General features: G+C 41.8%; 1 protein-coding gene across 2 annotated transcripts in view; it reads right to left on the minus strand.

The window, feature by feature from the left end:
• The window catches only part of MEIS1 (Meis homeobox 1), a 102,883-nt gene that overhangs the window by 33,768 nt on the left and 48,983 nt on the right, over positions 1–20,132 (minus strand). For both annotated transcript variants that reach the window (XM_026845052.1, XM_026845053.1), the window contains exon 5: positions 18,324–18,469. In XM_026845052.1, the coding sequence (XP_026700853.1) occupies positions 18,324–18,469 (146 nt within the window). The remainder of the gene's footprint in view (positions 1–18,323; positions 18,470–20,132) is intronic.

The following is a 20,132-nucleotide window of genomic DNA, read 5'->3' on the forward strand; positions in this document are numbered from 1 at the left end:
GCATGCCACTGTTAACAAACATCAGCTTTTAAAGGAGAATATAAAAGCATTTGGGAAGTTTATTCTTAAAAAGCATGTAAATTCCCAGCTACAACAATCCTCCAACTAACCCCATCCAAGCTCCAAAGAGCCACAGGCTTGTATGTTACACAGCCATTACTCTTATTAATATTCATTAGGCAGGTCTACTTGCATTTTCATAAGCTGCGAAGGTGGCAAAAGAAACAATCAGAATTCTTTAACACACAGGCATTATCAATTCAACATCTGCCAAAGAGGAGTGCACACAGATCTGAGGTTGAAATTCAAATGCAATTTACTTGGGCTAGAGCTGGGCTTCACTTCCCAACATTCAGCAAGCTATTTCAGGAGCTCTTGTTTTATCCATCCCAGCTTTTACATCCCCATAAGTTCACTCTCCATTATTTTTACCTTTAAAACGAGAGTCCCTCATAAATTACCTCCTTCATTCCTTAGCTCTAATGAGTTCCCTTCTGCTAAAATAGCCCAAGTTCAGTAAGATCGTATATATGAATAATACAGCTAGATTTTAACTCAGTAAACTTAACTAAGCAATTCTGATTTCTGACTAAATAATTCATTTATCTACACCCATTTAGTGTGTGAAATCCCTTTGACTGGCTTCAGGGTGTAGACCTGTGCAGAAACACAGAGTTTCTGACCAGCCTGGGCTAAAATTTAACTTCGAGAGATGAATTAAGAAGTCTTCAAAAGAAAACAACTGCTCTAATTAATTATTTACCCTGCTTAGCAAAGAAACCCAGCTGATAATGCTAATGAATTTAAGAATAAAACAGACATGATTCTAGGATGATATTTATATGCCCAAGGACGTGCACCAAAAGAAGTGCAATTCAGATCTCCCGAGAGCTGGGAAAGAGCACATCCCAATTCTCCTCCAAATCTTCAGATTCAACCCCGAATTAACATGCATTTGTCCACAAGTTCACTACATATTGATTTCTGTCCTTATAAAAACCTCATTAAAAAGGCTTGGACAGTCTCCAGGATATGACTCTTCCCTCTTAGCAAGCTGCTTAGACTGAGGGGGTTCTCCCATAAAAAATAACCTTTTTCCCCCAAAGTCACTGCAGCTCTCTGTTGATTTTTGCCTGGCTTCAAAAACTTCTACAGACCAAACTGTATCCTTCTTCACAGAGGGTTGGTGGAACCAAACTTAGCATTTCAGTGGGAATATTCATGGAGTGAGGCACCTCCTGGGGCTTGGGGGGCACATGGGCCCTGAAATGGCAAACCTGTCTGCGACTGTGTAACTTTAGATAAGGCAATTCACTGTGGCAAACTTGTCCAAAGCCTGCGGTACCTGAAGGATATGTCCTCATCTTTGTAAGGCATGACCATCAGTGAGTGTCTTCTACAGGATTATGGATGGACAAGTCCAGGAGAGGGGTTTTTGGAAGGGGCTCTTCAAAAACGCAAAGACAGGCAGCTAAAAGAAGGCAGTGCCCACCCCATCCCCAGCCTGAGCAACCTCTCCATCCTCTCCTGCCTGGTCTCCTTCGAAGTCTGAACACATCAAGCACCACACACATGTGGATGCCTCCACAGATACTACCATAAAAGAGACAATCAATGCATCCGGAAGCAAAAGCGTTGAGATGGCATGCTGCTTTCAGCACATTTATGATGTGATGGCCATTAATAATTTGCAAGGATAATAACATGTAATCAATTATTTTTTTCAATGCCAAGCTTAAAATCCCCGTCTCTGCCTCCCCCTTCTTTCTGAAGAGAACTCCACATTTCTTTTAGAAAGACCTAAATGAAAGTACCTAAAGACAAAAAAATGTCACCACTAACAAGTTACAAAGTAAGAAAGAGCAACCAGGCACATTTGATCTTGTTCTGTACATGAACCTTTCTAAGATGACTGCTCCAATTAAAAAAAAAAAAAAAAGTCATATTTATCATTTTGACGATACGAAATGATGAACTTGACTATTATATGCATATATTTTGTTTAATGGCTTCATTTATTTTAATAACAAAGAGAAACTAGATCTTTACAGATGAAAGCTTTATTTCATGGCTTCGGTGCAACTGGGATTTTTAAAATCTGTGATGTTAACCAAAATGTGAAAATGGATGTTCTCAAGGGCCCTATTTTATAGCATTTTATGCAGAGCCAAACTATACACAAGACATTACAAACACGATGTTTAGCCCTATTTTAAGAAAGTAGAACTGACTCTGGTGTCAGAGGCCCCTGTAATTGTTTTCTGTCTGCTTCTCATTCCTCTAAACAGTTACTTGTGCAGCAAACTCTGTCTGTAGAAATACTGTTACAAAGGCATTAGCTCTCCAAAGACTTGTTATAAAATGATACTGAAAGGCACCATTTGTGGGATTTTGGTTGGAAGGGGACAAGAGTGATTGCAATGTAACTACTTTATCTATAGCAGGCTGCCTTGAAGGGTCTGTTGACATCTAGAAGAAGAGACACACAAGAAAGATGCTAAAAAAAAAGATGCTAATTCTGCTACTGTTTTTATGTCAGTTAATTCCTAAGATAGAGATAATCAGAAACACCTCATCAAACTTGATCATGATCTCAATCCTTCTGAAGAACTTCTCATCTACTCCACTTTCTTTTATTTTTACGTTAGTAGATTGAAAACAGTTGTCTCAGCCAACGGTGGCACTCATGCGTACGCAGCATTAAGGATGCTCTTGTTTAATACATCTTATACATGTACATACATCTTCAGCACACAGAGGCATGCATGCACGGAAGGGGGTTGATACAGTTTTCCAAACTACGCCCTCCACCCCCAAAAGCAGGGACCTGACTACTGCTTTTGTGAAGGTAGCCCAAGATGGCAGCTCATGATTAATGGCTGTATCATCCCTGGCTCAGTGGCGGCGAGGCCCCGGGTCTGATCTGCCAAACATCCCCTTCGTCTGCAGCCGATCAGCAGATGTAAGCACATAGGCCCTGTCAGCTTGACATATCATTCCTGCGACAATGTCAATGAGTATTAATGTTCAATTATCTGTCCTAGAAATAACCCTCGCCTTTACGCATTGTGTAACTGGGCGCGTGGCAACATGGTAATCCAAACGACAAGGGCAGAGATGCCCGTGTTCGCCCGCTCGCTCTGAGTTGGCTTCCCAACATCATGATGACATTGCCTTGCGGTAGCGTGTGGACGCCTTTCCCCTCCTTCCTCTCCCTGGTTGTGGGTTTTTTTTTTTTTGGAAGGCATGTCGCAAGGACCCCAAAGACCTTTCTCCTCCTCTTCGCATGTTGTACATCACCCATCAGCACGCCAAGATGTGCTCAGAGAAGATGTATTTTGAATTCACACCCATGCAGAACCACAAGGAATTTGCTTGTTTGCTTTTACAGAGGGCCATAAGTCACTCGTTACCTTGTTACCTGGCAGCCTCTTTTTATGTGTTGTGTTGGGTGTGTGTATATATATATATATATAATTTACCATCAAATGCAAATGTCAACAGTGGCTTCTTCCAGGGCTGCATCAAGATCAGTTCAACCCCCAATTCCAGGGCTGGAGCAATTTGTCCAAATGAAACATTACAGCTTCCCTTTGTTAAAGCAAGTTAAAAATCAGTAGAGAGATGATTTGAAGAACAAACATGAGTTCATTCCTGGCATCTTTTATTACTGTTCAAATATTAAAATTATTGATCAGGCCAAACTCAAATAGAGCTCTTGGAGCAAAAAGTTTACCAAATATTTCTTCTTTTAAATAATCAGTGTTATGGTGAAATTACCACTTGTTTGAATAGGCTACGATGGATTTTGTACGATTTTTTGTTGTTGTTACTATGGCACAGCTTCCTTGAACTAACATTCAAAGGTTATCAGCTCTAAGTTATGCTTGCTAAGTCTTCTTATACAACTCACAATCGGAGGGAGGGAGTGGGAGGAAGTGGTGTGATAACCAGTGCCAGCTTTGAGATAAAGTCCTCCATCTAATCTCTGTTTATTTAGACAACCATCTAATCGCAGCACTGGGCATAAAAACAAGCCAGGTGTATGGCTAAGGAAATTTCTCCTGCCTTATCGTGACTGCATCAGATTTTGGGGCAAAGGGAAGCAGAGCCTTTTTTGTTGTTGTTGTTCAAGATAACTTTGAAAATTTAAATAATCCCAAAGTTTGAGGTTTTGATGTTTGGATGTGCTTGGCTGGTTGGGCTTTTTTTGCTTTGTTTTGTTGGGAGGGGAGGTGATCGTAACAAATCACATTTTATTCCGTGCTTTCGTATTTCTGCAAGTTTTGGAGAAAAATGTTTGCCATATCACATTTGAAAACAAAGACCTTGAATTGAAATATTTCCCACCGGAGGGGATTCAGGGTGTTTAGAACAAATACACATATCATGGGATCAAACTGGAGCAAACTGAGTAGCACTCGAAATGTATTTCACCCTGAAGAGCTGACAGAAGGTCGGGTGCCCAGCACACCTCCGCGCAGCAGCACTGAAGCTGCTTTTCCAGCACGGGTGCCAAAATAGAAAAGGTCTTGCAGGTCAGGCCATGAGAAGCAGCACCGTAAGGCATCTGGCTGAAGGATAACTGAGCCTCCCTCCAGCTTCAGCGGCAATATTAAACTGCAGCGGGAAGCTTGCTTGTCAGCTGATGGCTCTATTTCTCCTGCCATATGAGCCCCAACGTTACCTCTGATGTATTCAAACTCATTTCCCCCTTTTTTTTCCCCCTCTGATAATTCATCCCACCATTTACTCCATCATTTTAGGTAGGGGGAAGTGATGAATGTTGCTGAGTGACATTTTTTTTTGGTGTAAGATGAATAACCCCAATGAGCAACTTACACCAAGTCCCAGGCTCCTGTCAGCCCTATAATTGATGATGTTTTCACTGTAAGGGGTGGGGATTGGGACACATTAAGGCTCAATAGGGGAAGTAAAGGGAGTGAATTGACTCAGCAACTATGCCTTTTACCATGGCTTCTAATAAGGATAAACTGATTACTGTCAAATGTACTTTAACATCGGGGGGGGGGAAGGGGAAGGAATAAATCGATCTGCTCAAAGGAAATAAATGCCATACCAGAATTTTTTTAAAAAGTGAACTTTTATATTCTAAAGCACAGAAGCATCTTTCAGCAGCATGTTGCCACTTCATTCTGAGTTGCCATTTGCCACTATTCCAAAAATGAATTTGCAGCTTTAAAATGCATCCTAAAGATGAACACTGCAAAACAATTGCTACAAAGCCAATGTATCTTTTTTCTGATCTCGCTCTCAAATTACTTCAGTAACAAAGAGGTACATGGCAATGCTCATGCTGTGTTTCAAATGCCGACTTTATGTCAGCATCTTTTTATGGTGACCGGGAGACTGGATGCTCTGCTTCTGCGCCAGGCGGTGGCGAAGGCAAGCAGACGGCAGCCCAGGTTGCCAGGGGTGACTAGGGAGCTGACAACCCTGGGATGCAGCAAAACCTGCCCTGACTGATGGCTTCTGGGTTCCTGCTGACCTTTGATCCCTTCTGGTTTGGCCGGGAACAAAAGAGCCCGTTCACCAGGGCCTCTCACAAATATATTTAACAAAAGCGGTCATCGCCTATATGCTGATTAATATGTTTGCTTTACGTGCAGCAGGAGGAGGATCATGGCCATTCTGTGCTGCTGTGCAGGTAAGTGCCAGTTTACGTAGCTTGGATTTCACACAAAATAAATCAAGGAAATCCACCACAAGGCACACAAAAATAACTAAAACAGGTAAAGACAATATTTGTCACTGATGCAAGAAGATGCTGAGGCTGGCAATGGTGCCAGGAGCTATCTCCCCACGTACCCGAAAACCTGCATGGAGTTTCTGTCATTACAGATTTGGTGCCACTCTGACACCGAGGGCCATCAGCAGCTCAAACACGCTGTTGCAAAGATGCTGCCGGCTACGGCAACCATGGAAGATGCTGTCTGACCCTCAGAGACAACTTTCATCGCCGCATATTGTCACCATAGCAATGAAGCTAGATGCAGGCAAATGACAAGGGTCTGTCATCACTCAGCCCTGGCCTGACAGCCTTCAGCACCAGTCACTCTCATCCAGCTTCAATACGCAAATATGTCCTCAACTGGCCCAAAAGTAATAATGTGCCCTTCTGCAATGTCATCATTTCACCAGCACTCCCAGTAGCTGCGTGCAGCCCTTATACCCTGCGGAGATGCTTTGTTTTATTCCCTGGTGAGTTTTGGTGCTTTAGGGAAAAGGAAGAGAAAAAATGAGAAGCCAGAAAGGAGACAGCAGTACCCAAACTTCAAATATCAGAGATAATTAAGAAATTAAAAAAAGAAAAAAAAAAAAAAAGGGGGGGGGGGGGGAGGAAAAAGTATCTGTTGCACAAATGGCAGTAACGTGAGAATGAATATTTGAAATGAATAAGACAACACTTTCCATGCAAGGGCTACAACATGGAGTGGGAATGTTATTGTGAAAGTCTAAAGCTCCTTTTCAATTTTAAACGCAGTAGTTGTATATAAAATGCATCCACCACTCCCTTCACAGAAACAGGTGTTTGGGGTGAAATCAGGATAACTGGCAAGGTACGTCAGGCTGTCACCAACAGCAAGCACAGTAAACATGCAGCTCTGCCCTCACGCCAACACTGAAATCAGGGGTCCCAGCTATTTTCATGGTCCTCCTGCCAGAGATGCCATGAAGAGACAATGAACTTGGTCTGTTTCCCTATTGCCTTGGTGGAAGTACAGTGAGAAATCAGACATGGCAACACTATCTCATCTACAGCTCGTCTGCCTAGTTGGATTAATCATAACGTCTCTATTTTGGGAGAATTTCTGCACAAGGTCAGTTTTTACTCATCCCGCCCATGCAAACTCACCCCTTCCAATCACAGCGCGTGCAGAAGATGGTAAGAAAGATTTGACTTGGCTGTTACCTTACTTAGCTCATCTCAACCACGCGCTTCGTATTTTACTTTGTGTTTAGTCATACAGAATAACCCGATTTAACAGCGATCTTATGTATCGTGCAAGCCCTCTCACCATTTAGAATGCTGCCTTTTAATGATATTTAATTTAGACTCACTTATATGCTACATTTGCTAGTGAACACATTGGCTACGTGGCTCTTATTTAACACGTTTGCCATACCCCCGTAGCATGCAACACGCTCACTGGTCCGCAGCAGCCCTGGAAAGACAATTCACTGCTTGAACATTTTTAAACCTGATTTACCATTCCAGAGAAACAACTACACAACTAATCTTCCAGGACAAATGTAACGCCAAAGAACAACTAAACTGAAACGTATAAATTCCATATATACTTTAAAATATTATTGTCTGTAATTTAATGTAACAATATTTCTAGGCCTATAACCTGCACACAGAGGCAATTTCCCAAGCATTAATACTTAAATGGGTCATATGCACCACATCTGTCATTCTGTCCTGAAGTCTATGAGGCACAACCAAGACTCTGCAAGCCTATTGATTTTTCTAGCATTTGCTTTAATTTACTTAACCATTGAGAAATCCATCAGTACATAAAGGGCAACTGTCCATTACTGCCTCATTTGCAGACATTCTTTCCCCTCATTTTTTTTGGTAAATATTTCCCCTTAAATCGCTGTGTGTTTACAGTGTAAAAATGAATCCAGAAAGTGCTCACACCTGTTTCTGTTCAGTAACTGCTGCACTGAGGTATATGTAATGTGCTTAAAGATAGAATAAATATCTAGACATTATTACATCTGTGTGCAAAGGGTGGTAAATTAGATCCTAATTACATTAACAGGGATTCTGCCTCCCAGCTTAAATTTTACATGAGCACTCTGTAAAAATCCAAAAGCTCTGCTGTGGTTTCTTTACGAGCTGGTGATTACAGCTACTTCCTATGCGGTCACTAAATATTCTGTTTACAAATAAATGAAGAAGCTTTGAGCCAACTTGCCAGGGTAATAATCCATGGTGGGTTTTTTTTCCCCCAACAAACCTTTACCACATAAGCATGGCAACAATCAGAAGTCCTGGCTTCATCTAATTACTCTATCACATAATTTCACAAATTGCCTTTTCACTGGGGAGCCAAGTGCAAAACACGCTCACAGTGGGATTTCAGGCAGCAGCTTTCATTTACTACTCATTTCTTGTTAAATTAAACACAAAAACACCAGTTGTGTGAAAGAAGTCAAAAAGAATGCTTGCAAATGAGCCAGACAAGTGTATCTTATATTTATACCATTCGCACAAAATAGCTCATTGGCAAGCTGGATTTTTAACGGCACCATTATCGCCTTTAACCCTTTTAGAGCTTGGTGCGAGGCTGGTAACCAGATCATCCCCGCCAAACTCAACCCCGTGAAATAGCATCAAGAAGCACATCAGCCTCATTAGCCAACATGGCATCCTTTAGTTACTAACTGGTGAGATGAGTCAGTGTGCCCCAACTTTGCCTCCACACAAGCCCTCCGGCTTCCCAGGGGTTTAACGGGAAACAACCCAGGGCAGAATTTGCCCCATGAATTCCTGGGTATTACACCCACCTAATAAGAGAGAGGGATGGTCCTACATATCAATCAAGTGGCATTTGTATGTGCAATTCCTATTTCACCCCGGTACGGCCCTCTGAGGTGCAGGGAAGCCAGTGGGATGTGGGGGCAGAGGGACCTGGAGGGCCAGACCCCTGCTAATTATCTGAGCGCTAACAAGGCAGGATTGCAAGCTGCCACCGAGGAACACAAATTATTTTGAAAATAATTGCAGCCAGTGTACCATCGCCGGTGGAAGTGAACCAGAGGTTACGCTGCTCTAAGATGACATTTTTTACATCAACAAGTACAAAACTAAAACACGGCCATTAGTAATTAAAGCTGTTCCTTTTGTAGCACCAGAGCCAGTAGGTCAGGTACCGTTTTACATCAGAAACCGGGCCTTGATGGCTGCAGATTTGCCAGCATTATCTGCACAGGGAGAAAAAAATAACACATTAGCAGCAGCTGTCTGTGTGCCTCGACATTGAAAATCCTATTCATACAGACAGGTGGAGTAATTTAAAAGCCAATGTGGTGCAATTTTGATGCAACTAATGCCACTGTTTACTAAAACGCCGCCATTACTGCTGTTTATGAAAACATTACTAAAATTGCATTTTATTCATAAGAATCCTAAGATTCGGGTTATTACCAGCTTCAAAATTATTCTGTCCCCAACTGTAGCTTATGACTTTCCAGGGTTTACAACCTGCTGCACCAACAGATCCATGCTCAGGTTTCAACAACGAAATCACAGGTTTATCCTCTTTGCCATTCCCACCCAAGCACAGCACAACTCCCGGATCAGCACAAAGCTCCCAGCAAATAAGAAGAGTTCTGATAACAAATCTATTCATTAGCCAGTTTATTCTAACATGGCATTTACCTTCCCAAAACTATCACCTAGGGACCCCAAAAGCTCTGGCTGACATGAATGCAGGTTGTCTAGGAAGAAGAGTTTCACTTCAAAGTTGACTATAGGTAATGAATAGAGCAAGTCACCCAAGTCAGAGTCCCACCATTTCCCCTCTGAGTTCAAAAAAAGTCCTTGGAAAACATATTTATATCATGAGAAGACCTTGGTTTTACTAATGTGACTCAAGTAACACTTTAGTGCCACTAAACTGACTTTTTGCATCACTGGTACAGAGCATCACAGTGGGAATAAGTTGGTCGTTTGTTGTTTTTTTTTTTAAAAAAAAACCATATTTCCAAAATGTTTTATGCTGGACAGGTTGGATTAGAAAAGGTCAACCAGTAACCAAGAAAGGAATATTCATGCTATACCTAAAGTCTGAGAGGTATTTTCTGGGCAGAAGTTTCTGGTTCATAAAGCAGAAGATGCAGTGGTAAGTCTCCTAGACTTTGCCTTATTAAAATGATGGCCCACCACTGAAGTGAAACAAGTACTCTACCAAATACTATGGGTCTAAATCAGGCAATGATGCAAAAGATGAAGTAAATTAGGTAACTACATATTAACTTAAACTCCTTTCTGCCTACTTACCTTCTCTCTACACATATATCTAGCATTGCTGTAGTTTACTGAGTGAGGAGCTGGAAGTGCAAAGATGAGTCTGATCAATACATCTGTTCATACATTGAAAACTGGATTTTGGGGGAAAGGATGTCATTATCCATGGAAAATTTTAACTCTCCATCAACAACAAAAAAAATCCTTTCCACAAGAAGTTTTCTGTGGGTAATTTTCATGGACAGACAGTAAACATAACCAGTTAGTATTAGGAATTAGGGCTTCCTGAATATATGCAATGTGAAAAAACATGTAAGCTACAACTGCAGATACTGTGTGGCTGGAGATAAATGCAGGAAAGGGGAAACAAAACTTTTTAAATGAGTAAAAAACTGACTCACATTTCATGCCTGTCCTGGAGCAACAGACTACCTTCACCACAGTATGACTGTTGTGGTTCATTCAGACAAGGGTTAAGTTCAGGCAAACAGATGTAGGATACTCTATGCCAGAGCAAGGGAATGCATCTTACACAACTTGATGTACCACTTCCAAATGTGACCCTATTTGAAAGGCAGCTTATCTTACACCACAGATTAACACATCTCATCAGATATGTGCCCAACTGGTTTGGTGCTTCATATTTTGGCACTTTACCTGATCTGATTAAGTCATTCGCTCGCTATCTTACACTGGTGTGCTGTGAAACTCCTTCAAGAGTTAGGAGATTGCCAATAAAAAATTAACACTGGCACTTATATACATAAGCATATCTGAGAATCAGCATAGGCTCTTTTGTAGCAACTGTGTTAGAGGACAAACTAAACAAACATCTAATAATGAACAACCAAGCCCATGAATTTATCCTCATTTCCTGCTCACCCACTGCTTGCCAAGATACTGTTGTTGCCTTTGGTGTACTTCATATTGCAAATTATTTGCCAAAATTATTTCCATGGATCCTTCCAGATTTACAAATTGGTGTTCAGATTATTCCCTCCCTCTCTCCCTCTTCAAAATGTGATACTGAATTTCGTACGTCTGCTTTGACTGCAAAAAGACAGTACATCACGTAACACCTTTCTGTGCCTTGACTAGAGGAGGCTAATTTCAAAAATGAAGCTGTACACACAAAATATCACAGCTGCAAATATAAAAAGAAAGGAGAGTGTGAAGAAGAAAGCAAAGCATCTACTGTTGACTTAAAAATTCTTATTACTGCAAACATTCTTGCTGGTAAACTCATTTCCCAGAATATTTATGCAAACAAAAGGAGTTCTAGTACAACCAGAGCAAGTGTAATTTAACATTTGAATTAATGTTTATCATGTTTCAACTTTTCAGTATTCCCTTGCTTCTACTCAGATGTGAAATTCTCCTGGTGTACAAATACTAAAGTGTTTCAGCAACTTCCAAATAATGCAAATTCTTTAATGTGCTGGTGGCTTCCACATTGGTACAACAGTGCCTCCATGGTGGAAACTGAGGAAAATTGGAAAAAAAGATAAGATAGTCCTTTGGGAACAGACATTCTCTCTCTAAAATTTACCCCAAGCTGTTGACTACCTTTTGATTTCAACCAAAATACTTCCCTGGACCACTACTGTTCCCAAGAGCTGTGAGGAGCCCAGGATATGTCTCATATCATGTAGTTTAAGAGAACATGATGGTTGTCTTCATCAGAAATGAGACTGAATCACAGATATGAGAAAAATCAGATGTAACTACACCACACTTCTGAACATGAGAAGAACCTAAGTGAGGAATCTGATTTCCTTGAACCAACTGACTATAGCACCCTGTATTCTTCCCTTCTGGTCTAAAACCAAAGGTTTGCAGCATAGGTCAGTGCTGGTAACCTAAATAATCTACAGGACAGCATACAGTACACAAGACATGCACCTTCCAAGAAATCATGAAACTGGAGGAACAACAGCATTGCCAAGAGTATCCCCCCAAGCCCAACAATTTTCTTTACAAATGGCAAAATTCACCTATGGTAGAAAACGGATCAATCCTTGGAGGCTGGACAGCAGTTCAAAGCAATAAATTTGAGGATAATTACAGAAAACACTGAAGGTTTTGACAGTCAGTGTCCTCCATCAAAATCTGGGAGGGCTGAAGGGTTAAGAAGTTAATTCAAACCAAGTTACCTACATCCTGTTTGTCCTCCTTTCTGGAGCTCTCCATTCAATTCTGACAGAGCCTCGAAACAATTATCTTCTTCCGTAACACTGCCCATTTTCTCCCGTTGAAGATGACTGCCACAGCACCGCCACCAGCAGAAGGAAGCTAAGGACCCTCATCATGGGTTACCTGCACCAACCCACAGTGGATGCTTTTGCTCACTGCTCTAGCAAGTCTTCCTGCTGCTGGGAGCAGAAGGAGCCCTGGCTCCCACCTTCCCAGCCGAGGGGATGGCGGTTCACAGGTGACCAAAGGCAAGCTAAAAACGCCTGGCTTTTCCCAGGAATTTGGGACAGCTGGCACTAAGAAGTCTTGCAGATGTGGAAGAAAGATTTTTGCAGCTTTGCCCACAGTAAAATCAAGTGAAAGAGGAGACTTGCGTATTTGGGATAAAGGGGGAGGACACCCCCACACACACCCATTCTGAGTCCAATATAGGAAACATGACCCCTGTTACACAGATGAGCTCCAGGAGCCCTCTGGCATTTTGCAGAGCAAGTATCAGCTGGTGCAGGATGGATACGCTTTGTAAGTTGTACTTTCGGTGCAGTGGGGGGTGTTTTGTTTTAATGCTTCCAAACCCTCTTGAGAGGAGAGCAAAGAAAATCCTTGCTGGTTTTAGCCAATTATTTCCCTTTTTATGTTTTTGGCAGCCTAGTTTTGTACCCATCTGCCCTCTTGCTATACTCTTTCTCAAACCCAGACAAGCATCCTGCATGGGAGTAGGGGCAGGGAGTCAAATTAACCCCACACTCCTCCTAAGGCAAAATCTCATAACCATGGAGGGATAAGAGAAGACATGAAATACACTTGCTTAACCCTAAAAAGTTGCTAGCCTGTAAAATATTCATACATAAACAAAACTTATAGAATTAAGTGGTGTAATAGTATTTTTCTATAAGAATAACATCCTTGAAGAAATGGGGGCTGTTTTTCTCAGCTACATTTGGATATAAAGTTCCTCCTTCAAATACCTGCTTCCAATAAATCCTTTTATAGAAATAACACCTTTGCTAAATAGATTGCATATTGCTTATTGTAAGTTTTCTTATTTAATAGCATGGCATCAAGCGGTCAATAAAGATTCAAAATCCAGATACATAACAGAAAAAAACCTGTAAAGTCAACATCTTTCAGCTATGTCTTTTGCTTTCTGCTCAGTCTCCTATTTCAGTAAGATTTAACCTCTTAAGGAAATTGTTTTAAAAGCAGTTTAAAATAATGATTAAATTAGGGGATTTACATGAAAGAAATCCTTGGCCCATTCATTTTTTTAAATCATGGCAATTTGTTTTTTAAAAGGTGTTTGAAGTCCTTGAATCTACCTCTTGGCACCATTAAAAAAAAAAAAAAAAAAGGAGTTTATAATCCCCTAATGTGCTTAAATAAAGCCTTCAATAGTTTAAATTGTTATTAAACATCTTTTGGGATTATAATTTTATGGCTTTTTTTGCTTGATTAGATGATGAATGTGAAGATCATCAAATACTCATCATATAACAAACGAATTACATCATATAATCCTCCAAATGAGGTTTGAATCCCAACATTTTAAATTAAGCTGGATTTAAAGGATGCAGAGAATTCACAATGAGTGAACAAAACGCTTGAAAAGATACCATACAAACTCCCTTCTTCTAGTTTTGAACAAAAAGGTACCATTGCTGGGACAAAAGCATACTATGGGTTGAAACAGAAACTAATCCTGTTGCCACAATTAAATTTACACAGATCTGGTTGTAGGCAAGATTAATTTTTCTTCCCTTTCCCTTCCTCCAAGCTTTTCTCAATCCCTGCTGAGGGCTATACATTACAGTGAGGAGATCTGCTTGAAAAATGGTGGTGAGATATGATCCCTGAATGTTAGGGAGCTAAGAAATAATGAAGAAAAAAAAGAGGGCCTGTAAAATGTTGCTGCCTGCAGCACACCCTGAAATTGTCCTCTGGGCAACTTTCTGGAGCCCAGCTCCAGCACAGGACTAATTTGCCACAGTCACTCCTCATGACCCTGCCATGGCATTTGATGTTCATCTGATACCACCCCACAAGCCTCCCTCATTTTTGACTCAACATTTAGAGATTGGGGGTGTCCTCACCTTTTCACCAAACTATTAGTAGCTCTTTTTTTTTTTTTTTTTTTCCCCAAATATTAACAGGCCATTCCTTCTGCTTCAAATTTTAGCAAAATCCTAAAAAGATTTCACAAACCTCAAGATTTACAGGCTGGTGTCATAATCTACCATCAAAAATTTCAACAAGCTCCACGGCTAACTAACAGCCAACCCAGACATTTAATCAAAATTACAGCAGAATAGCAAATAGTTAAAAATAAATCCTGCAAAGTCCTAAGTAAGTCTGGTCACCACTTTTGCAATTGTTTTAGCTGATTTTGTTGTTGTTATTTTTCTAATGGGAAGAATAGGACAATTTGGATGAATTTATCCCCTGCAGTGTTTTCGAGCATACTGCCTGCATCCACAGAGGACAGGGCTTGCCTACCCTTTGGGCATATGTCAACTCAGTTCTGCACATCAGACAAAATAACGGGGGGCTGCAGCATGACACTTCAACAACCGGAGAGGCTATGGTCTGGCATTTGATATTTTTTTTTCTTCAGTAAAGAAAAAAAAAATTTCCTCCTAAGTGGGAAACAAGAACTAAGGGGCAAACCTTAGCAAATGAAGTCAGTACACAGAGGAAGACTTAATAGTCTTTGAGATGGAATAACTGCATAGAAGGAATTAAACCAGCCTATACACTTCTGAAAGATTGTATTTGTCCAACATTTATTTTAAGTCTTTCCAACCATTAATCATTAGTATGACAGACACAGCAATTACTGTCTATTTTGTTTAATTCCATGCCACTGATGTGTATTAATATTACAATTGTGAGGGAAAAAAATTTGCGTTTGAAAAGGAGGGCTCCCAACTAACACTCCAATTAGGAAGCACCAGCAGTCAAGGGGATACTGGATTTTGTGCTTAATCGCTGCTCGTTTCTTCCCTGCCATTTTCTGGATGGGAAGGTGAAGGCAGGTTAAGCACTGTGGGCAAAAGGGAGGTATCACCTGCCCTGATGTGTCCCCTGCCTAAACAGAATCACCTTCCTATCTCTCTGTACCTCCTGCCTTAGGGAGAACCTCATGTCTACCCTAGGGAAGTCCAAATTCAGTAATAATAAATAAATAAATAAATAAATAAATAAATAAATAAATAGTGTGGGATCTCTAGTTTCCTCAGCTGACCAGTCCTCGGGATGACCTCCCTCTCACAGTAAGAAGCCCAGCTGAGGACACTGTCATGCCCGTGTGTAGGGTTATAAGAGCAGTCATGGGGCCCAGACACCCTCAAAAATGAACTGGAGTCTTCATTTCGCCAGTCTCTCACCCCCTTACTCCTCAGCTCTGATTGCAGACATGATTCAGGCCTGGGTTTTTTTTCAGAGAGAACAGCACCCCAAGCAGCTTGTCAGCATATTATATTGCTCTGGCACTAACTGTAGTGTTGACTCTTCCCCATGTTTTCAATGTGTTTGCCTGGAGGATATCTTCCTCCAAACACAAGACCCACTGCTCTTCTGGATGCACAAGTTCTGTGGTGCTGTCTCACTCCAGCAAGAGCACTCCCAGCTGAGACACATGTTTGGAAGAGCCTACAATGTTGTCCAGTCATGTTTTAATTTGGAGAAAATGTCCACAATCTCACCTAGAGTAGATTTGAAAGGTCTGTCTCAAGGTCTTAGCTGGAGAAGGTTGGACCAGGTAAACTAGTTCTTCTTTACTGAATTGATCAGACAAGCCTGGAGCTATCATGATGCTGCCAGGAGAAGAGAAAGCTGCCCTGAAATAAATCTGCATGCTTCATCTGGCTGGGTTGGATTTGCACAGGGGATGGCAGATTTTTAAAGCAAGCCTTAGCTTAGTGCTGCAAGGAAGAAAATGCAGCAGTTTCATTGCAAAGGTCTGGGGCCAGGGGAGGGGGGCGTTCTGTCTGTGTTTAAACCCTCCAGAAGAAGAGTCCACCTTATAAGCAGGTATCCAGATGTTGTCTCCCAGGGGCAGCTATCAGCACTGCAGCAAGCTCCACAGGCACTCATCTTCTCTTTTGCACACTATTACGACACAGAAGAGTGAAAAGCCACTTGCACCCTACACCTAATCTAGACAAAACAGCGATAGGGTCCTGAGACTGTGCATGAAGCCAGCTGCAGGGTCAAGTCAAGCCCACGTAGCTAAATGCTCAACAAGAGGTGGCTCCTGCCATGAGGTCCTTTAGGAGTCACCTCTGCTGCCTTCTGCTGTGCTCTCAGCAGTGTGTTTGGAGGGTGGAATCTGGCCCAGGCTAAGAGCGTGCTGAAGATGGATCAAGCAGTTTAACAGGACAGACCGTCCCATTCCTGTGCCTGGGTGATGTTTAATTTACTAGCACAAACACAGCAACAGGCAACTTCCAGGAAATATTAATACGCTACTTAATTTGTAATTCCTCAGCTGGTAATTACGGGGACTGTCATGCAGTTGCTCAGTGTCCCCTGGTGTGCCTTGTCCTGACTGCAGAGCTTCCAGGGTATCTCCTCAAACCAGAACCTAAATCAGCTGCATCAGGCTGGTGTGAGCATTGCTGCTGGCCCAGCATCCCTGGACCATTTTGGAGGCAGATGTCCTTAACCTGACATCTACCTGTGAAGACACACCAGGCTGTCAGCAATTCCTGAGAGAGAACCTAGATCTAGGGAACCATCAAAGCCAAAAGGGACCTCAGCCTTTGGCAGCCATGCACTAAATGCACAAGGGACAGGGCAAAGGAGCTGGCAAAGCTGGGGCACAGCTGATGTAGAGCCTGTCAGAGAGAGAGATTAACTTAGAGATATCCGAGGCTCTCTCTGGCCTCAGAGGAGGAGTGCTCCAGCATGAAGGTTCATTCATAGCAACCCAGGACCGCGCAGGGAAAGATTCCCCGCCTGATCCCCATGCTGACAAGAGTCACGGCAGATATCTGGTTTCTTGGCTCAGCAGCGGATGGAGGGGCGATGTGTGTGAGCGCTTCCTCCAGTTTACAAGTACACCCTTGGCAAGGCTCCCAGCAGGGCTGGGCAAGCTGGCTGGCTTCTGGTTTCACCCTGACCCTAACTACAGGCACGGGAGAGAGTCAACTGCTGGGATTAGAAGTGAGAGCTGTTCTTCACTACCACCCGCAGACCGCCGGCAACCCTCACCTGGCCCTTATCTTCCTGGCACAGAAAAGCTCAGACAGAAAACCTGGGGCCAAAGGCCCACATCCCCACAGTGGATGAAAACACAGTGACAGTTCACCACAATTTGATGAAAAAGGAGAATGGCATTAGAAACACTTTTCTAAATGCTAACGTTAGAAGGTATGGTACACAATGTAAAGCCTTGAAAGAAGCTCCAGCATCCAGTTTAACCCCCCACACCTGTCCAGAGCTTTGATTTCTAATCCCAGGAATAAAAAAAATACAGGTAGCTGTGGCAACAGAAATAGCTCCACATCCCCCCACCCCTTTATAACATTAAATATAGGAGTAACTTACACTCTGGGAATGAGAACATCTCAAAGAAAAAAATTACACTTTGCTATTAAACCAGATACATTCAGACCTTTCAACATGAAGCTTCTGATGATCTCTGACAAACATCTGAATAAGGTCTTTGTTTGCTTTTTGCTTTGTTTTTAATCTCCCCAATTATTTTCCACGGTTCTCCAGAGCGCAGAACCAAGGGCCGAACGCTGCTCTCTGCTCCGAAGCAGCAATTCCCACGTCAGCTAAGGGGAGCTGCAGCTGTGCAAGCAGCAGGGCAGGACAGGTCTCCAAGGTTATTAGTATAAGCTTAGTCACACTTTGCAGTGACGTCCTGTTAACAACTGCGACTTGAACCAAAAAAAAAAAAATATCTAAAAACAACACACACAGAAAAAAACCCAAACCATAAAAACATACACTCTGTGCTCTTCCCCTAGCATCTAGCAAATGAGGCAACAACAACTCTGCTCGGAAAAGTTCCCTGAGCTACCTGTCAGCAACATAATATGTATTTTTTGCTTTCTACGACTACTACAACTATGACATTTTCCATGTTTTATTTTGCATATGTGATCTAGAGTTCACTTACTGTTAGATGCTGGAACAGCCATGCCCTCATGATATTTGTGGCTACTTTGGGAAAGATGCCACGCTTTTTATGTCGCTTTTTGTCCTTATCTGGATCATCATCATCACCTGTGCTGGGGGAAGCTACACTGTTGTCCAAGCCGTCACCTGTAAATATAGTGAATCAAATTTTGACTTATGCTACCTTTATACACTTCAGCCGAAGCCTGGCTTTGGGTATAAACTGCATGAATATTTAAATGAGGTATAAATTCTTTAACACCATAATTCACCAGGGATTGAGGGGATGGGGGGGAAGAGACATGGGGAGAGGGAGGGTCTCAGGACTGTGTCAGCCCCATTCTGGTTTATCCTGAAGGACAGTGCGGCCATTTCTGCCACTGTAACCCAAAACAAAAGGTGCTTCAAAAAATAATTTTTTTTTTTTTTTTTTGCAAACATCGAGCTTGCAAAGGTGGAAATGGTGGCTTTTCTTCACTCTAGGTCACTTCCCAAAAATTCATCCCAGTCAGCTACTTTGGTGGAGATGGCAATTAGAAAAGTATCAGTGATGTCCCATCCCCATGATGTGTGTGAAGCTGGATGCCTCATCCTGCTCTGGGATATGAGAAGCAGGGTGAATATGACTCTCTTGCAACATCACATACTCTCCCCAAATTCAGAAATAACCAGAGGATTGGGGTGTCACTTATGTCAAGTCTTTTACAGACATTCCACTTCCCCTGACTTTTTGATGGCAGGTAGGTAGCTAACTGACCACCCCTCTTCCCAGCCCCTGCCAAAAGAAATTCATAGAGGCATAAGTAGGTACCAGTTTGACATACACCATAGGAATTAACACCCTGCTTTGTACCCAGGTGCCATATCTGTAATAGATGTCTGCTCCCATGAAACAATAACTGATCCAGGATGAATTCCCTTAATGCAGAGAAGGTCTCAAGACAGTTCTCATCACGTTCACAATGTATCTACGGGAGGACATAACTGCATAGCAGCCAACTTGGGTCTGGGCTGATGGGCTTGTGGTCAAAGGAAAACAAAAGTTGCAGGGCCCAGCTCGTTTGCATGCAATTCTTGATTCAAACCCTGAAAGCAGTTTATAAAGAAGTCCACAGAGCATATCAGTCTTTGCATTCTCTGCGTGTGGATTGAATGGTATATGCTAGCTTTAAGGACACTGTACTTGTAGCAACATGGAGTTGTGATGGTATTAGACAAGTGTTTTTTACATTCCCGGGCAAGAATGATGAAGAAAATAATTTGAATTGGGCTGAATCAAAACTATCTCTGTAAGGAATAATTTTTTTTTTTTTAAAAAAAAGATGTAGACTATCAAAATTATGGTTTGTTAAACACCTTTCATCACACACACACACACACACACACAAGTTATTATTAGTGTTATATTTTTAGTACCTTACTGACTGTGACAAATTTATAAATGTCCTTATGACTTGGCTTGTGCCTTTAATGAAATGGTAACCTTGGGTAGTTACAGAAACAAACAAGATTTTAATGAAGAAATCAGATATCCAACAAATTCTTTGAAAGCCCAGTATGTAAAAAAGGGCTTTTACACAGAGAAGCAATTCACCATATAAAATAATAATTCATAAAAGAAACATGAGCAAAGGAAGCAACTCAACAGCATTTAAAATTCCACGGGCTAATCCACTTTCTGTCTGCGAGAGGCAAACAAGGAGAAGAAAAGTATTACGCATTCATTGATTAAAAATGAAAAGCTTCTAACCTAATGACACTGCCTTTCACCACCTCCCTGCAACCGTCCACCCACCCCTCTCCCCCCCCC

Source organism: Athene cunicularia, assembly GCF_003259725.1.
Source record: "Athene cunicularia isolate RWA chromosome 3 unlocalized genomic scaffold, athCun1 chr3_part1, whole genome shotgun sequence".
Classification (NCBI taxonomy): Eukaryota; Metazoa; Chordata; class Aves; order Strigiformes; family Strigidae; genus Athene; species Athene cunicularia.